This window comes from Trichechus manatus, unplaced genomic scaffold (genome assembly GCF_000243295.1).
Source record: "Trichechus manatus latirostris isolate Lorelei unplaced genomic scaffold, TriManLat1.0 scaffold00069, whole genome shotgun sequence".
Taxonomy (NCBI): Eukaryota; Metazoa; Chordata; class Mammalia; order Sirenia; family Trichechidae; genus Trichechus; species Trichechus manatus.
The window spans coordinates 3331387-3350728 of NW_004444005.1; the positions used below are offsets into that span (position 1 = coordinate 3331387).

The 19342-nt window shown below is 44.6% G+C and overlaps 1 protein-coding gene across 1 annotated transcript in view; it reads right to left on the reverse strand.

Annotated features, from left to right (window-relative positions):
- Positions 1-450: 450 nt before the first annotated feature.
- The window catches only part of DESI1 (desumoylating isopeptidase 1), a 26930-nt gene continuing 8038 nt past the window's right edge, over positions 451-19342 (reverse strand). The window contains exons 2-6 of the mRNA XM_004379968.2: positions 7321-7342; positions 6094-6163; positions 3338-3447; positions 2511-2633; positions 451-764 (exon numbers count right to left, since the gene is read on the reverse strand). Of these exons, the coding sequence (XP_004380025.1) occupies positions 671-764; positions 2511-2633; positions 3338-3447; positions 6094-6163; positions 7321-7342 (419 nt within the window). The 3' untranslated portion in view covers positions 451-670. The remainder of the gene's footprint in view (positions 765-2510; positions 2634-3337; positions 3448-6093; positions 6164-7320; positions 7343-19342) is intronic.

A 19342-nucleotide genomic window follows, 5' to 3' on the forward strand; every position in this document is an offset into this window, starting at 1 on the left:
AATCGGTCCGGGTGGAAGGAGGAATGAATGGCTTTATCCTGTTTTCTCTGGCCTAACACTTGCTGTCACTCTCCCTGGCTCCTAAAGCTTCTGGCTGCCCCAGCCCTGTGCCCTTGCTTGGTCTCCCAAGGGTGGGGAGGGGAGGTGGGAGAGGTTGTGGCTAAGGAGTTCACTTAGGTTGACTCAGTCATCCTGAAAATGGTCCCACGTGAACCAAAACCTTTGGTTCATTTAACACTAGAGAGCAACTGCTTCAGGGCCATGGGTGCTGTCAAACTCACCATGGGTGATGGCAACCTGGGTGGAGTGTGGGCGTTTTCTGGAAAGAGGTTCTCGGTTGGGGCTCCCCCAAACTGTCTCTTGCTTTCTGTTTAAGCAAACCCCTTCCCTTTCTCCACGTGGAGGACGCTTAGGAAACAGCGTCAAAGTGAACTCACAGACAAGACGGCCTTAATAAATTAGTGTAATACTGTTAGAGGGGATGGCATCTCGTTGTTTCTTAGCAGCATCGTCCTACGTGCAGCCTGATGAGCTCCTTCCCTGGGAAATTTAAAAAGCCGTCCCCTGGTTGTTAGCTCTGATGTAAAATTATAAAATAGAAATCTGGTAGGGTTTGTTTTGTTTAAAAAGGAAAAGCCCTGGTGAGGCAGGGCGGTCCCATGCAGTCCTGTTAGCTCTGGCCGTTGGGTCTGCCGACGGTGTTCCCTCCGGGAGGCTGGATCTGGATGGAGTCCAGAAGGGGCCGCAGTGCCTGTCCAAAGGGTCTGCAGAGGAGACAGAGGTGGGAGCTGGGGTGGGCTCTTGGATGCAGACGGTGGCAGCTCAGCCCCAGAGGTGGGGCAGGGGTTAGGGGGCGGGCGGCAGCAGTGGCAGCAGCGCCACACCAGGAAGAAGGCACCATCACCTCCTTTACTTTTCTCACCTCCTCACACACCAGCTTTCTTAGAGGAGAGCTCTGAAACAGCCCGTTCTGCTCCCCTACCCCCCACCCCACCCGGGTCCCCTTCCTCAGTAGTGCTACCGTCTCAGAACCTTCACCTCTAGATCCTCTGTAGGCTGGGGTTTGAACAGGCTGGCTACAGACAGGGAACCAGAGCTTTCGGTACTTTCTGTACTTGTACCTTTAATTCTTTTGGTATAAGAAGATAAAAATAAAGTTTGACTGAGGCAAAAGAAAAAAGATACGAAAAAGAAGATAAAATCAGGAGTGAGGTTGGCATCCAACTGGATTCTTTCAGGAACTGAGGTCTTTCGGGAGTACAGGGAATATTCGGGAAAAATGATAAATGCCAGGTTGACAGAAGATGTTAATGCTACTTTCTGAAGGGCTCCTGCTTTGGCCTCATAGGTGCTTAACTAAAAACAACACCGCATGAACTGGAATTTGGAGACTTTCCGAGATTCCTGCAGCCTTAAATCAGGCTGCCCACATTTCAATCACTGGCTTTCTTTTTCTTCAGTGGATACCGCTAGTTTTATAAAGCAACCCCAAGTTCAGAGGGAATGAAGTACTCCAGAGTATAAATAGATGAAACAAAGAAATATCAACCCTTACTCAGACAAACCCAGGAACTCCACCCCTCAAATAATACCAGCAAGAACATTCCAGCTACTCGAGTTTGCTCAGGGCCCGGTAACCTAGATCCTTCAGGAAGGCTGTGGGCTTTAGTACGCCCACCAAGGGCTGGGAAGGCAGGGCTGAGGTTGGGAGACTGGGGTTCCTCACCAGCCTGAGACCACAACCTTACTTCCCCACCTTGCTGAGCCTGCCAAACCTGCTGGGATCCCTGTTGGACAGGGCCCTAGTCAGGAGAAACCAAGTCAGGGTCACCAAATGGATGTGGTCCTAGAGTGGGGACAGGTTGCCTGAACGCAATCAGTGGCAGAGGGAGGGAGGAAGGGATGACTCTGAGTGCGTGTGTGTGTCCTCTCAGGGAACACTGCCTGGAGCATGGCCCACAAGGCCCTCCAAGGCTTGGACCACAACAGGGAGGAGGGGCTACAGAATGTTCTTGAAGAAAACATCACTGAGGGCTGACTGTGTGCTCCCTCAAAGAGCTCATGGTGCCATGGAAGATAGACTAACAAACAGCAGTTACAAAACTAGCCCCTGCTCAGTTTCTGACCTACACTCGGCTCGTCTATCTAAAACCGGGCACTTCCAGCAAGTGCCGTGCTCGCGCACAACGGGAAAGGCAGACGTCAGAACCCTGTATGAGTACTGCAGCTGGTGTCAGGAGGGTTTCTAAGTTCTGCAGTTACACCTAGGCCAGGTAGAGCTGGTCCAACACCAGGCAGGGTGAAGGTAACACAGGTAAGCATCGGTGAGTGGAGAGAGTGGTGCCCTTCTGTGTTAGAAACTGCCCCCATGACAGGTTCCACCTGGCGTGGGCTGCTTCTGCTGAGTTAGGGGAGGGCAGATATGGGCCAGAGGAGGGGCACTGACTGTTAGTGACTGTTAGTGGGGATCTCAGAGGCTGGGCAAGCCGGGGGCAAAAACAGAGACTTACGTGGAGAGAACTTCAGAGGGAAGGTCAGTGATGTAAGAAGGGATCTTCCGCCCGGTCAGGAATTGGGCCACTTCGTTGCTGAAGGTGTTACAGTTGTGTTCAAAGAGGTTGTAGGCCTCACCTCTGGACATTGTGAGAAAGGTTTGGAGAACAGATATAAGCACGTAAGCAAACATCTACATGAAATCAGTCAAACCAGGTAATGGAAAGGTTAGCACAGCTGCATTTGAGCACTGTGATTTCCCTTCTCTCTTACACTCCAAAAGGACTGCTAGATTTGAGACATCAGAGAAATATGGCCAATCTGGCCCTTTACAAATAGATTTTTAAGGGAAGTATGAAATGAAAACTAATGGGTCCTATACAGTTTCAGAAGAATCTTTATAATCACCAAAGCAAAGCTCTGGGGTTAGAGCTTAACTCCTTGGAGTCAACTAAAGGTTCTTTAAGAGAAAATCTCCTCAAATTTGTATTTCACCCGGCCCCCTCTACAAACCCTGCTTTTGATTTTCATGACAAAGCACTTGGCCAATACAGGTTGAGAACAGCATTTGCTGAAACAGCAGCGGCCAATTTTAATCAGAAGGAACAAACAGCCCCCCCTTTCTGTCAAAATTTTCAGACTAGGGTGGAATATCTGCCTCAGGGCAACTCTGGGCTCTTCCTGTGGCATGAGAGCTGCCTTCTCTTCATATTCATGCAGCTGATACTGGGCCAGGCCTTGTGCTGAGTGCTCTGGGGAGTATGACATGGTGGCTGCCTGCTGGGGGTCGATTATCTAATGGGGGAGACAGACACAACTGACCACCACCCCTGGTTCCACTCACCGGAACAGAGACTCCCCCAGGGAAGACAGGTACTCCAGAAAGATTTCTTCTGTGACTTCTGTGCTCCCTACATCAACCACAGAGTCTGGGGGCCCAAGCAATGTCCCTCCCTAAAAGAGTCGACCCAAAGAAAGTCATTAAGTCATCATTTCCATCGCATTTTTAAATGTGCCTTCTTGTGGAAGGCCACAAATGCTCTGTTCCAACTTCATTTTTAACTTTGAGTATCCTGGGCAGATGAAGCGTATTATTTCCTATTTGTATCGAGGCTACAATGGCTTAGGGCTTTCTGGAGACTCTATTGCCATGTGCCAGCAGCGTGGCTAAGAAGTTGGAATTTCTTGTTTCTGGTGGAGCCCAGGGAAGCTGAGTCTCTTGCAGGACTGATTCCTTATGCTGTCCAGACATTCAGTTGATAAAAAGAAGCCCAGAATCTGGTCTCCTTTTGTCCCTAACAAGCCTGATCATGAGGGCAGAACAGGACAATGAGAAATGGCTTCCACTCAATAGGCCATCTCTCCATGGCTATATGCATAAAGTGTGCAGCCAATTTCTCTTTGTAACACACTTGATATCCCTTGTGACAATGGGAAAATGTGAAGGACTGTGAGAAATCTGGTAGGCTGGCAAATATTTCTACAACTCAGTTCTTTTTTGATTTGTGAGGCTTATCCAATGGTGGTGATGGGGTTCCCCAGACAAGGGAGTTAATGGCCCTTAAAAGAAAAACAGAAACCTTTAGCCATAGGGTTAACAGCCAGCCATCACTGGGGAAACCAGCCAGGATCCAAAACCAACAGGATCACTGGAAAGGGGTTGAGGAATAAAGAAGAACATTTCAGAACAAAAGCCCCTGAAAAGATCATTAACCACATTTCAATAGTTATTGAGAACCTACAATATGCTTGACTAAGGACACCACAGTGAACAGGATCGACAATTATTGTAGTCGGAGAATAATTATCCCAGAGTTGGAAAAGACTAAGAGGTCACTATTTGACCCTGTTATTCACCCATATAACAAACATGCATTAAGAACTTACTATGTGCCAGGCCCTATGCTAGAGACTGGGAGTATGATATGGACAAAACAGATGAGATTTTTGCCCTCATGCAAGGCAGACAAAAAAAAAAAAAAAATCCAATAAACCAATGTATAATAAATTGCAATAAGGGTCTTGCTAAAAAGCAGAGAATGCCATGAGTATATGTGACAGGGGACCTACCCAGTCTGAGGGGTCAGGGAAGACTTGCCTGCAAAAGCGACACTGAATTCAGATCTGAAGGATGAGGAGACATTAACCAGGTGAAGGAGCAGTGAGGTGTGCTGATGTCAGATACAGGTTTAAATGTCCAAGGTGTGTTTAAGGAATGAGAAGAGGCTGGGGGTGGGGGAGGGCACAACTCAAAAACAGGCCAGAGAAGGAGACAGAGACCAGATCAGCTAAGGCCTTGAAGGCTATGCTGAGCTTTCTGGGTTTTATTCCAAGAGCAATGGGAATAAGAGGGGAATGCCATGACCAGATTTTCCTTTGAAAAGGTCGCCTGGCCTCCTGAGTGGAGAGCTGACTGCCGAGGAAGAGGAGGTGCACGGAGACCAGGAGGTCAGTGCAGTGGCCCAGGCCAGACATGAGGGCAGCCTGGATTAAGGTGAAAGTTCTGGAGAAATGGGAACAGTTGGATTTAAGATTCATTTACAAGGCAGAACTGACTGGGTTTGAAGAAGGATTTGCTTTAGTATGACTTCCAATTTATGAGTATCAAACGAACGGTTGCTGGGTCTTTGCTTGCGCACCTCATGTGACAGCCCTTGGATAGCTCTGATAATTTATATACATATACATATATATATATATGTAGTACTTTAGGTGAAGGTTTACAGAGCAAATAGTTTCTCATTAAACAGTCAGTACACATATTGTTTTATGACAATGGTTAACAACCCCATGACATGTCAACACTCTCCCTTCTCGACCTTGGAGGACCTTTTTTTTTTGGTGAAAATATACATAGCCAAAGATACACCATTTTAAAATATTTCTACATGTACAATTCAGTGACATCGATTACGTTCTTCCAGTTGTGCTGCTATTCTCACTTTAGATGAAGGTTTACAGAACAAAATAGTTTCTCATTAAAAAGTACACATATTGCCCTATGACAATCGTTAACAACCCAACTATATGTCCGCACTATCCTTACTCAACCTTGGGTTCCCTATCACTGGCTTTTCTGTCCACTTCTGCCTCCTAGTCCTTGTCCCTGGACTGCTGTGCCTCATTAGTCCCGTTTTGTTTTATGGGGCTGTAGCCGTGATAATTTTTTTGGAAAAGGGCATGTGTTTTAGAGAAACCTAAGTTCTAGTACTGGTGCCACTTACTGGCTGTGTAACTTGGGGCAACCCTACCTCTCAGAGCCTTCATCATTCAGCTTAATACTGGCTAAGTTCATACTATGAGCCAGTCACTGTGCTGGTGATGGGGATATAAGAGTAAGTCACTGTCCAGCCCACAGAGAGCTTACACACAGTCCCGCTGCAGCAGAAACAGCCCATTTCACTCAAATGTGCTCAGTATGAGACACAAGTATGTGGGAGCAGAGAAAAATTGGCTGGGGGGCCTGGGGAAGGACTGTTATGAGGAACTATGCCACCGGCCTCCACACACTGGGCAAGAAGCCAGAAGGGAGACAGTGAAGTAGAGTTCCTGGTCTGTGGGAACCCCCCTGCTGCTCAGGCTGTGGAGGAGGGCACTCACCGGGGGACAGCTGGAGATACCGCCACTGCCAAAGAAGAACTCATCCTTGTGTACAACTATGGAGGTATGCCTGCCACACAGAGAAGAGACAGAATGAGCCAGAAAACTTTAAACTGGTCAGAAAAAAAGCAAACACCACACCGCACCGAGAATAATTTCTGCCCAAGGATATGACTGTAGTAAACAGCCATATAAAACATACCAAACAAAGGCACGAGTAAGATATATACCATGGATCAGAGTTTTTCAACCTTGGCACTACTGACATTTTGGGCCAGATAATTCTTTGTTGAGGGGGGCTATCCTGTGTATTCCAGAATGTTCAACAGTATCCCTGGCCTTTACTCACTAGATGCCAGTATCACCTGTCCCTCCAGCTGTGACAACCAAAAATGTCTCCAGATGTTGTCAAATGTTTCCCGGGGGTAGGGGGTTGGGCAGAATAGCCCCTGGTTGAGGACCACCGCTGTAGACCATGTAAGTGGGGGGGGGTCCCTATTCACCCTGATATTGACACATCAATGACTGAAATAAAGCTCTACAGACCAAGGTGTGTTCCTAGGCTTCTAAAGCTGATGTGAGCAGTTAACCTGGGCCATGCTGAGGAACAGACCAGATGATGTTAAGTGTGGATCTATTTCAGGTTAGAGTGCTCATATTACTTCTTGGTTCTAGTCAACCAAAGCACAGGGTCTTTCTGCTCAACCCAAATGTTAGCAGGCTCTAGAAATCCAGATGGAACACGTGCTGACCTATGGTTTCCTCAAAAATGGGACTGAGAGCTCAGTCACCATGCTGGAGTCTCACAGGGAAGGTCTAGTACTGAGACACCAAGAAGTAGCTGTGTATTAAGATGAAAATGTGGGGCCCTCAAGACTTCTGTGCTTAGAAAGCTTGGTCAGGGGTGGAGACAACAGTGTTTCTCAACATTGGCACTACTGACATTTTGGGCGATATAGTTCTTTGCTGTAGGGGACTGTCCTGGGCACTGTAGGATGTTTGGCAGCACCTTGGTCTCTACCCACCCAACAAAAATGTCTCCAGACATTGCCAAATGTCCCCTGGGGGGCAGACTGGTCCCTGTATGAGAATCACCGCTTTAGGACTTGAAGATTCAAGACATGGAGAGCAAGATTTCAAGCTGAAAGCCACAGACTGGAACATGAAATGCATGAGGTGTTGCTTTGTTTTATAAACCAATCAACTTAAGGAGTCCACCCAACTTACCAGATGCCTTCCAGTTGTTTCCCTGTGGAGAAAAGAAGAGATTTAGCCACTTGGGACTGGTCTAAATGGCCTCCCAGCCTGAGTAAATTCAGAATACCACTCAAACCCAGAGTAACCTGTTATAAACCTCTTGGGGGGTTTTCTAGGAATGCAACTCTTTTCCAATAAGCAAAGACCACACTGCACTAAGAATAATTTGCCCAAGGATCTGACTGTGGTGAACAGCCTTATAAAACTCATCAAACAAAGGCATGAGTAAGGTACACACCATAGATCAGCACCCTTAGATTGTGCTAAGTGAGTTGAAAAGTGATACGTATCCTTTATCAGAACCCAGTGTAAACACACTGTATAGATAGATGTACCCCGACTTTATGCTTGCTCTTCTTTCTCCTTTGGAGTCAACTCAACTTTGCCTTTTTCATTTCTCTAGGTCTTATCTATAGTAAAATTATAGTAAAATAATAGTATAGAAAAGTTATTACCCATGTTTTCATTGAGCATATGTGAGGTGAAATTGTTCAGAAAATGACAAAGCAAAACTTTGAAAATGCCATCCACTTGAATAGTTAATGCGCATTTTTATTCCATGCCTACTAAGTGCCAGAAACTCTGCTAGGTGAGGAAATGTGAATATGAACAGATCACTGCCCCGCCCTTAAGGAGCTCAAAGGCAAATGGAAAGAGACCCACTTACGTAAATAATTAACTAAAACACAATACTGATAAGCTCTGTAATAGTGGTCAAAATAACATGAGGTGCTGCACATGACAAAGAACTACCTTCCTGAATGGCAGTTCAACTGGTGACTGTGTAAGAGCAGGGATGGATGTTTCTGCCAGAGGAAACAGTAGCTATGGATGTGAGGAAGACTGAGGTCCTGAGGGTAGAACAAAGAATGTAGTGATGGTAGGAAGAGGCAAATTGGCTAGCAGGGGTACCAGCAAAGCAGTTTGGACTGGGACTGAAGGCTGTCCTACACTGGGACACTGAGCAGGGGGAGGGGCACTGAAGGTTGTTAGACAGTAAAGGGTCTCTATCGGGTCCATATTTTGAGAAGATAACAATAGTCACAGCACAGAAGATGAACCAGAGGAAAGAGAGTTGAGAGAGTAGACTAGAGGGAAGTGACCATCGCAATACTCTGTGCAAGATATTAAATGACAGTACTAGGGATGAAGGAGCCCTGGTGGCGCAGTGGTTAAGCATTTGACTGCTAACTGAAAGGTAGGTGGTCCAAACTCACCAGCTGCTCTATGGGAGAAAGATGTGGCAATCTGCTTCTGTAAAGATTACAGCCTTGGAAACCCTATGGACCAGTTCTACTCTGTCCTATAGGGTCACTATGAGTCGGAATTGACTCAACGGCAATGGGTTTGGTTTCTGGGTTTTAGTACTAGGGATGAAGAGAAGGGCAGTGAAAGATGAGAGAACATCAAACATCCCTCACTTACCTTTGGTTTTATAATTCCACATTGTTTGCTGACTGGCCACTGTTGTTCTCCGTGTTTTGCCCTGTGACTTTTTAAGGGGTGGACCTAAGTGCTGTGTGGAAGGAGAGTCACGCGCTTGTGCTTACCTTTGCATGGGAGGTACGTTATTTCCTTTCCCAGGTAAATTATGGAAGGTCAAATAAATACCTTGCCCCTTTAAGAAAGCTTTTAAATGACATGACATCAGCCTCACTTTCTTCTTTGGAAAAGACAAAAGAAACCACAGCTCCTCCATGATGCCCTACTGATGGCTCAAACCAAAAAACCAAACCAGTTGTTACTGAGTTGATTTCCAACTCATGGCAACCCCGTATGTTGCAGAGTAGAACCGCACTCCATAAGGTCTTCAAGGCTGTGACCTTTTGAAGCAGACTGCCAAGCTTTCTTCCCAAGGTGCCTCTGAGTGAGTCTGAACCATCAACCTGTCAATTAGTAGTCGAGCACTTGACTGTTTGCACCACCCAGGACTCCTATACTGATACTCAGCACAGTGTTATTAGAGGTGGCTTTTCCAATTGCTAGTGGTGGATCTTGGGCCAGACTACCTAACTTCCCTGAGCCTCGGTTTCTTCAATACAGAGTTGTCATGAGCAGTAATGATAATGTATATAAAGCATCCCAGTATGATGTGCATAGAAGTTTGGTAAATGGTAGCTATTATTAGGTAAACATGGCCTCTTTGGGGAAAGGTGTGAAGTCTTCCAAAAGATAAAATAAATTCCACTTCAGAATTCGAGGAGGGATAGTGGTGTAAGAGTTAAGAACAGATTTCAGCATCCAGCAAATTAATATGAAATGTTGCATCTATTTTACACAGACATGTTTTACACTTAATACTGCCAGGCTTAAATGGAATGACAAAAGAAAATGAAATGTAGCAGAGTTCTTCCTCTCCTCCAATTCCAGAGACCACTCTGCTTTTCACTAAGAGATCTGCTCTGGCCAACAAGATGAGAGAGAGAGAACACGAACAGAGGGATTCTGGTCTGGGGTTTCTGGGGTAGGCCCCGAGAGACCATGGGGCAGGCTCTGTACTTACCTAAACCAAGCTGACATTCCACAGAGGTGGATGGGAACCAGAATGGATGCCAAAGGGGAGTGGTAATCCATTTAGGACAGGCATCCTCACATGCTGGGTTCTACTGTAGGGTCGCCATGAGTCTGATTGGACGGGTTTGGTTTTTGTTTGGTTTACTGGGCTTTAAAGATAAACTGGGTTGGATTCTCATCTCTTCCAGCTGTCTCTAAGCAACCATACTAAGTCTCCTCTTCTTGTTTACTATGTGTAAAATGGGGAGACTAACATCGCATTTTTAAAAAATAATTATTTTTGTTGTTGAGAATATACCCAGCAAAATTTCAACAGTTTCTACATGCACAGTTCAATGCCATTGATGACATCTTTGAGTTGTGTAATCATTTTCACCCTTCCTCTCTGAGTTGTTCCTCCCCCATTAACATAAAGTCACAGCCCCCAAGCTTCCTATCGAATCTTTGCAGTTGCTGTTATCAGCTTGATCTCATATAGATAGATCTTAAAAGAGCACAATGCCCAAGGCAGACATTCTTTACTAGTTAAGCTCAACTACTCTGTGGTTTTAAGAAGACTTCAGGGGATATTTTTGGTTTAAGGTTTAAAGATGATTTCAGGGCAACAGTTTCGGGGGTTCATCTAACCACCACTGGTCCAGACATTCTGGATTCCATAAGAATTTGAAATTCTGTTCTGCATTTCTCCCCTCTGATCAGGATTCTTATATAGAATCCTTGATCAAAATGTTCAGTAACATTGCATTTTAAATAGAGCCAATGTGCTCTTCTGGACTGCCATTTATAAAACAGCCTGCTGTCTAAATGGCAGCACTTTATTTCCCTGAAATCACGTAGTGATGCAGTGAACCTGGCCAGATTAGGCATAGTACCTGCTTTCTCCTGTGCATTCCTTTCAAATGAAGTCTCTCTCATTCACTGTGGGAGGAGCATTATGCTCCTAAGAGAGGGAGTATAGTGTAGTGAATAAGAACAGAGGTTCTGGTGTGGACGGGCCAGGTCTGAATCCTACTAATTCAATCCGTAAACTAATGTTTATTGAGTGACTATTATATTCTAGACACTAGGTTAAGTACTTGGCTGCCAACCAAAAGGTCCACAGTTCGAACCTACCAGCTACTCCATGGGAGAAAAGACCTAGCAGTCTGCTCCTGTAAAGATTACAGCCTAGGAAACCCTATGGGGCAGTTCTACTGTGTCATATAGGGTACCTATGAGTTGGAATCGACTCGATGGCACACAACAACATCAACATTCAAGGCACTAGGGATATATCGGTAAGCAAGAGACAAAAAAAATCTCCTTCATGGCACTTATGGGGTAGGGGAGGGAGATGGTCAAATAATAATAAACATAATAAATCAGTAAATTATATAGTATAGTATGAGGGATACAGAAAGAATAAGAGCAGGATAAGAGTACTGGGAGTTTCAGGAGTGATCAGGGTGGGCTCCTTTGAGAAGGTGACATTTGAGCAGAGACTTGGAGAAGGCAAGGGAGAGAGCCATGCAGAGGTGGGACACATTAGGTTTATCTACGGGACTGTAAGGAGGCCGGTGTGGATGAGTGAGGGGAGAGGAGGTGATGAGCAGAGGTAATGGAGGACAGATCATACAGACCTTGCAGAGGTTGAGAACTTGTCTAAGCTGGAGCTGTCCAATATAGTAACCACTAACCACATGTGGCTGTTTAAATTAAAATTAAATAAAAATAAAAATTTGGCTCCTCAGTTGCACTAGCCACATTTCAAGTGCTCAATAGCTACATGTGGTGAGTGATTACTTATTGATAGTGCCCATCTAGAACATTTCTATTACCATAGAAAGGTCTATAGAACAATGCTGCTTAAACCTAGTTTCCTAACCTGTATAATAAGTGTCTACCTCATAACATAGCCAGAATTGAAAGAGACGACACGTGAAATATGTCTAGCACAGTACCGGGCACATAATACGTACCCAATAAAGGTTATCTCATTTCTTTTAGGCTTTATAATTTGAAAGTTTGATGGCTGCCCTTATGTTGTTGTTGTCAGATGCTATCGAGTCGATTCTGACTCATGGTGACCTCATGTGTGCAGAGTAGAACTGCTCCATAGGGTTTTCAAGGCTGTGACCTTTCAGAAGCAAATCGCCAGGCCAGTCTTCCGAGGTGCCTCTGGGTGGGTTTGAATCATCAATCTTTCTCAGCTAGAAGTTGAGCACTTGATCATTTGCACCAACCAGGGAACTGTGGCTGCCCTTATAATACCTTGTTATTGACCAAAAAAACCCACTGCCATCGAGTTGATTCCAACTCATAGCGACCCTATAGGACAGAGTAGAACTGCCCCTTAGGGTTTCAAGGCTGCAAATCTTTACAGAAGCAGACTGCCCCATCTTTCTCCCGTGGAGCAGCTGGTGAGTTTGAACCACCGACCTTTCAGTTAGCAGCTGAGCTCTTAACCACTGCGCCATGAGGGCTTCTACCTATTTATGTTTCTATCTCCCCCATTAGACTACAATTGCCTCAAAGGCAAGGACAGTTTCTTGTGTATCTTTGTAACTCCAGCACCAGGTGCATTATTCTGTTTAGTTGGCTGACACACAGCTCTACTGAGGCCGAAGTTCTTAACCCCAGTCTTGGCTGCTTGGCTAGTTATTCAAATGTCTCTGCAACCCTAGCATACTGCATGCCAGGTCTACTACTGTCCCCTCGGACGCCCACGCTCATGACCCAAGAGGACAGCTGGCAGGTACGGATGTATCGGCTCAAACCCAGCCCTACTAAAATAATGGATTTTTGGAAAGGGGACTCAGAGATCATCTTGCCAGTTATTTGACACCTGAAAAACAATGCAAAAGTAGCAGGATACAAATGCTACTTTACTTTAGTCTTTTTATATTCTCTGTATTGATCACTCAATTTTCCTGTAAGCTGGCTAATTTCTCCCTACTCTGCTACATCGAGGTACACTTCAGGTCTCATTCAGCCTTATAGTGGTGACAGGGACAACAGAAAAAAAAGTTCTCTTATTCATTCTTTCATTTACTCATCCATTTATCAAACACTTAGCGCCAACAACACTTAACATGGATTGAGTGGATTTATATCCTTTCTTACAGTGCTCATAGTTACCCTTATTCTCACAACATCTGTGAGTGGTAGGACAGGGCAAATATTTATTAATGTTATTTTACAAGTGGGGAAATAAGGTTGCATAGTTTATTCAGCATAAAAACAAGACAAAGCAAGACATGAAGACGAACGTGTTGGAGAAGCTTGGGTAGACAAGTCAGGGCAGCTGCTCTGCGACCTACTCTGGAAGGCACAGAGTGAGGGCCATGTCCCCCTCGACCGGGTGACAGGCATTGCATGAGGGGATTGAATTGATTTAAAATTGTTTTTCGCCAGACTGAGGTGGGAGCCGGTGAGTTGGGGGCAGTGGTTTGAGATTGAATTAGGGCACAAGGCCATTTCGGGACATGAATTAGGCTCAGTGTGATATAAGCACACTATAGAAGATTATTTTCCCACTAGGATTTATTCAGCAAGCTGGAAAGCAGATGGGTCAGATGGCCACATGTCTCCAAGCTTGTCGACACAGCCAGTGCATTCATTTGGAGGCCTGTGACATATGTGCACGGAAACCAAACGGAAGACATGGACATCGGTTCTGTTTCTCATCACGAATAACAAAGGATGTAGAGGGAGGTCTGCATGAGTCAGTCTTCCTCTGATTGTAAGAGTGAAGTGATGATAAAAAACCAGGGAGAGAACACGCCATCCACCTCCTCACTAATTACGACCGATGGAGCTTGTACATACAGACATACATGCTGGTTATAGCACATGCTCAAGAGCAACACCTGGTATACTGCTGGTGCTAAATAAATACCTATCAGTAAGCACAAAGTAGATGATGATGATGGGGCTCCAAGGGCAGGGGTCCCTGTGCGGCAATACTTTGTCCCAGGTGGCAAGGAAATACATTAGCTCATTGGTATAAACCGAATGTAGACCCAGATCGCCTCACGGATTCCTCCCCCAGAGAGAAAATGCTTTTAACTGGCAGACTGCTGGTTGGCTCTGTCGTTTGCCAGATTGTCAGCAACGTGAGGAGTTTAGTGTTAACTTAAATCAGCTTCTTCTCCCCTGGGTCCACTGGATAAATATCGAATCTAGATGGGAAAAGGTAAAAGGAAACGTATAACTTAAGTGGGCCTCTGTCCTCAATATTTTTTAAAAATGCCTATTGGCAGAATGCTTGGCCCTCCCTTTGGGCAGAGGAAGGTTATCATGAAATCAAAATGCAGTACGTTGTTGAAAACAGGGTATTTTTAATTTTCAAAATAAGGTGGGTTTCAAGCTACGTACTTAATAGAGTACTGGGATTCCTTAGAGCCAGTGCAGGATTCTTTCCTAGCATAAAAATAACTGACTTGTGAGTTCGTTCTTTTCCTCAGTATGGAGAGGGTTCCATATTAATCACGGCTTATTTTTTTAGTCAGGCCTTGGAGCAATGCTTTGAGGTAGGTCTGCAACATCTAACCATTCATCCAGCTAGCATTTACTGAATGCCAAGCACTGTGCCAGACCCTGGGGATACAATCCAGAGTTCTCACCTCCATGGAACTTCCAGTTTAGTTAGGGGGAGGGATGTGGACACAGTTGAGAAAATAAGCGATTATAAAATAATTGCACATAATAGGGAACATAAACAAAATTTGTGGTGGGAGGGCAGGGGTCAGGGAAAGTTTCCTGGAGGAAGTGACATTTTAGTTGAGACCTCAAGGATGAGCACAAGTTAGCCAGGCCAAGAGATGGTGAGAGAAAGTATTCTTGGTGGGGTGCATAACCTGCAAAAAGCCTAGAGGGAAGAATGAGCAATGAATGTTGTTCAGTCCTGTCAGGGTACAGAGCAGGGGTTCTGCAAGAAGATTAAGCCCTAAAGTCCTAAGGAATCCACTGCATATGATGAATTAACTTCTCTTGTATGAATCTAGGATGGTACTAGTGAAACCACCATTGAGAGAATTGAGAAAATAAGTCACTCGCAACATTGTCCATAGAGCTTAATTCTCTTGTGGAACCTATTGAAAAAGGCTGGTGTCTAGTATGTCAAGTATGAGGTGAAAGCAGGGGAAGTTGGCGAGATAAGAAGGGCTTTGTAAACCACATTAGTTTTCATTTTGGCATAAACAAATTGCATGATGGATATAAAATGTTCACATAATGAACAATAAAAATTTCAAATAAAGCACAACAGATGGCATGAAAGCAATGAAGAAAAACCCTCAGATTCAAATAAATTTTTCTTCATCTTCAAGGCTGAGTTGCCATCGAGTTGATTCTGACTCGTAGCAACCCTATAGGACAGAGCAGAACTGGCCCATAGGGTTTCCAAGGCTGTAATCTTTAGGCAAGCAGACTGCCATATCTTTCTCCCTTGGAGTGGCTGGTGGGTTTGAACCACTGATCTGTGAGTTAGCAGCCAAGTGCCCAACCACTCAATGTTTATTGAGCGGGTGCTCTGCACTGGCCACTGGGGATACAGTGAGGAATGAGACAGTCTTTCCCTGCAGGAGCTCATGGTTCTTGGCTGAAGCCTTTTCTGACCCGTCCAGCCCCCTTGGTCCCTCCCTTCTTTCCAGGCCTAAAACAGTCGCTGCCCACTCACTCATTTTGGCATCTAATCGTAATTTCTTCTATACTGTTACCAAAAGTTGCACGTGTGCATACATTATTTTTAATTTTTTTTTATTGTACTTTAGATGAAGGTTTACAGAACAAATAGTTTCTCATTAAACAGTCAGTACACCTATCGTTTTATGGCATTGGTTAACAACCCCACGACATGTCAACCCTCTCCATTCTCGACCTTGGAGGACCTTTTTTTTTGGTGAAAATATACATAGCCAAAGTTACACCATTTCAAAAGTTTCTACATATACAATTTAGTGACATCGATTACATTCTTCCAGTTGCGCTGCTATTCTCACTATCCTTTTCCAAATTATTCCATCACCATTGTCTTCAACTCATTGCTCCCCAGGCTTCCCATCAAACCTTTTGAGTTGCTGTTGTCAATTTGATCTCACACAGATAATTCTTTTTTTTTTTTTTGTACCTTAGATGAAGGTTTGCAGAATAGTTTCTCATTAAACAGTTACTACATATATTGCCCTATGACAATGGTTAACAACCCCATGGCATGTCAATACTGTCCCTTCTCAACCTTGGATTCCCTAACACCAGCTTTCCTGTCCCCTCTTGCCTTCTAGTCCTCGTCCCTGGACTGCTGTGCCTCATTAGTCCCATTTTGTTTTACAAGGCTGTCCAATCCCTGGCTGAACCGTGAACTTCGGGAGTGACTTCACCACTGAGCTAAAAGGGTGTCCAGGGGCCATATTCTCAGGGTTTCTCTAGTCTGTCAGACCAGTAAATCTGGTTTTTTTTTTGTGAGTTAGAATTTTGTTCTTCATCCTTTTCCAGCTCTGTCCAGGACCCTCTATTGTGATCCTGGTCAGAGCAGTCAGTGCTGGTAGTCGGGCACCATCTAGCTGTACTGGACTCAGTCTGGTGGAAGCCGTGGTACCTGTGGTCCATTAGTCCTTTGGACTAATCTTCTCCTTGTATCTTGTTCTCTTCATTCTCGCTTGCTCCCGAAGGGGTGAGACCAGTGGAGTATCTTAGATGGCAGCTCACAGGCTTTTAAGACCCCAGACACTACTCACCGAGGTAGAACGTAGAACATTGTCTTTATAAATTATGTTATGCCAATTGAACATGGTCCCCACAGCCCTCCACCCAGCAATTCAGTCCCTCAGGGAGTTTGGATGTGTCTATGGAGCTTCCATAACCTTTCCTTGTACAAGTTGTGCTTGCTTCCCCAGTATTGTGTACTGTCGTACCCTTCACCAAAGTTACCACTTATGTATTGTCTATCTAGTTTCCCCCCACCCCTCCCATCCCTTGTAACCAACAAAGATTGTTTCTTCTTGTGTGTAAACTTTTACATGAGTTTTTACAGTAGAAGTCTCATACAATGTTTGTCCTTTTGTGATTGACTTATTTCACTCAGCATAACGTCCTCCAGTTTCATTCATGTTATGAGATGCTTCACAGATTCATCATTGTTCTTTATCTTTGCATAATACTCCATTGTGTGTATGCACCGTAGTTTGTTTATCCATTCTTCCGTAGATGGGCAGTTAGGTTGTTTCCATCTTTTTGCTATTGTGAACAGTGCTGCAATGAATATGGGTGTGCATATGTCTATTCGTGTGACGGCTCTTATTTCTCTAGGATATATATCCTAAGAGTGGGATTGCATTTTGTAGTAGTTTTTTGTGTGGTGCTGACGTTTTCTTTGTTCCTCTTACTCTCCTGTGCTGAGTTCCTTTTGTTTGTGTTTTTTTTTTCATTTCTTTTGTTTTTGTGGGTTTTGTTTTTACTGAGACTATGTTTTTCTTCTTTATTTTGATGAGAAGGTTGGTTAACTTTCTTTGGGTTACCTTGGAATTTACCCTTATCTTCCAGTCTATTATTACTTGGTATCACCTTGCCTTCCTCTCCATTAGAAGGTTCTATACCTACACCATTTATTCCCTCTTTTATTGTTCTGATGCTGTTGTCATTAACAGATTAACCTCTCTGGTTCCCTGTTGTAATTCTTTTGGTTTTGCATAGTCCTTACTTAAGAGTTCATTTCCTAGGTTGATGTCATGGATTGAATTATGTCCTCCCAAAAATGTGTGTTATCAGTTTGGCTGGACCATGATTCCCAGTATTGTGTGATTTTCCTATATGTTGTAAATCCTGCCTCTATGATGTTAATGAGGGAGGATGGGCGGCAGTTGTGTTAGTAAGGCAGGACTCAATCTACAAGATTGGATTGTGTCCTGAGGCAATCTCCTGAGATATAAGACAGAAATGAGCAGAGAGAAGAGGGGAACTCATACCATCAAGAAAGCAGTGCAGGGAGCAGAGCGCGTCCTTTGGACCAGGGTCCCAGGGTCGAGAAGCTCCTAGTCCAGGGGAACACTGATGAGAAGGCCAAGAGAGAGAGAAAGCCTTCTCTTGGAGCTGACACCCTGAATTTGGACTTTTAGCCTACTTTACTGTAAGGAAATAAACTTCTCTTTGTTAAAACCATCCACTTGTGGTATTTCTGTTATAGCAGCACTAGATAACTAAGGCAGAATTTGGTACCGAGAGACTGGGGTGCTGCTCTAACAGATACCTAAAATGGGAAGTGGTTTTGAAACTGTGAATGGATAGAGCAGTGGCAGTAGCAAAGGACCAGCAGCAGCAGAGAACCTGCAGCAGCAGAGAAGCGACAGTGGCAGAAAACCAACAGCAGCAGAACCAGAAGACCAGTGCCAGACGGCGCTGGAGACGACCCACAGAGCAAGAGAGCTGAGTGTCTGTGCGCAGGAGGCTTCTGGCGGAGTGGGGTGTCTCCAGGCTCTTATTGGTGGAGCTACCGAGCTTTGGAACACTTGCCCCAGCAGGGCAGATGCGGGCGTGAGGCCTGAGGGCCAAGAGGCCACAGGAAACAAAAGCTGAAGCTGACGAGACAAGGGACACAAGAAGCCGTGCTGCTTCAGCCTCAAAAGATCTGAGAGATGCAAGAATGCCCTGTTCCAGAGGTAAGAGGCAAAGTTCATCTCTTTGGAAGGAAAAGAAGTGAAAAGTGGGATTCTCCATGGGAAACTACATCCTAGAAGATTTTCACTTACAGATGTTCAATTTTATGATTTACTGTTGAAAACACTGCCATATAGATTTGGTTTTCTAAGTTAAATCAGGGGCTTCAGTTGCTTGAAAACATGGACCCAAATGCTGATCGCTTTGCTAAAGTCGATAGGCAGATTCAGAAAGCAGTGAGACATTACCGCAAAATATATGAAGAAGAAGAAGAAAAAAAGAACCATACAGACAACTCTCACTAATTTTCTGACTAGAAATGCCATCCCCATTCCCAGGGATAACCCAGATGATCCAGAATCTTCCACAAGTGAAGTTATTACTGCAACTGATGAAATGCCGATGTCGTCCAACTCTTCTTCATCGTTGGAGTAAATTTTTATGATTTGTATATTGTTTTAAGTATATATGTGTCATGGATTGAATTGTGTCCCCCCAAAATGTGTGTCAACTTGGCTGGGCCATGAGTCCCAGTATAGTGTGATTGTCCATCATTTTATCATCTGATGTGATTTTCTTATGTGTTGTAAATCCTATCTCTATGATGTTAATGAGGTGGGATTAGCTGCAGTTACGTTAATGGGGCAGGACTCAATCTACAAGATTAGACTGTGTTTTAAACCAATCTCTTTTGAGATATAAAAGAGAGAAGAGAGCAGAGAGACATGGGGACCTCATACCACCAAGAAACAAAAGCCAGGAGAACAGCCTGTCCTTTGGACCTGCGTTCGCTGAGCTGAGAAAATCCTTGACTGGGGAAGATTGATGACAAAGACGTTCCACTAGA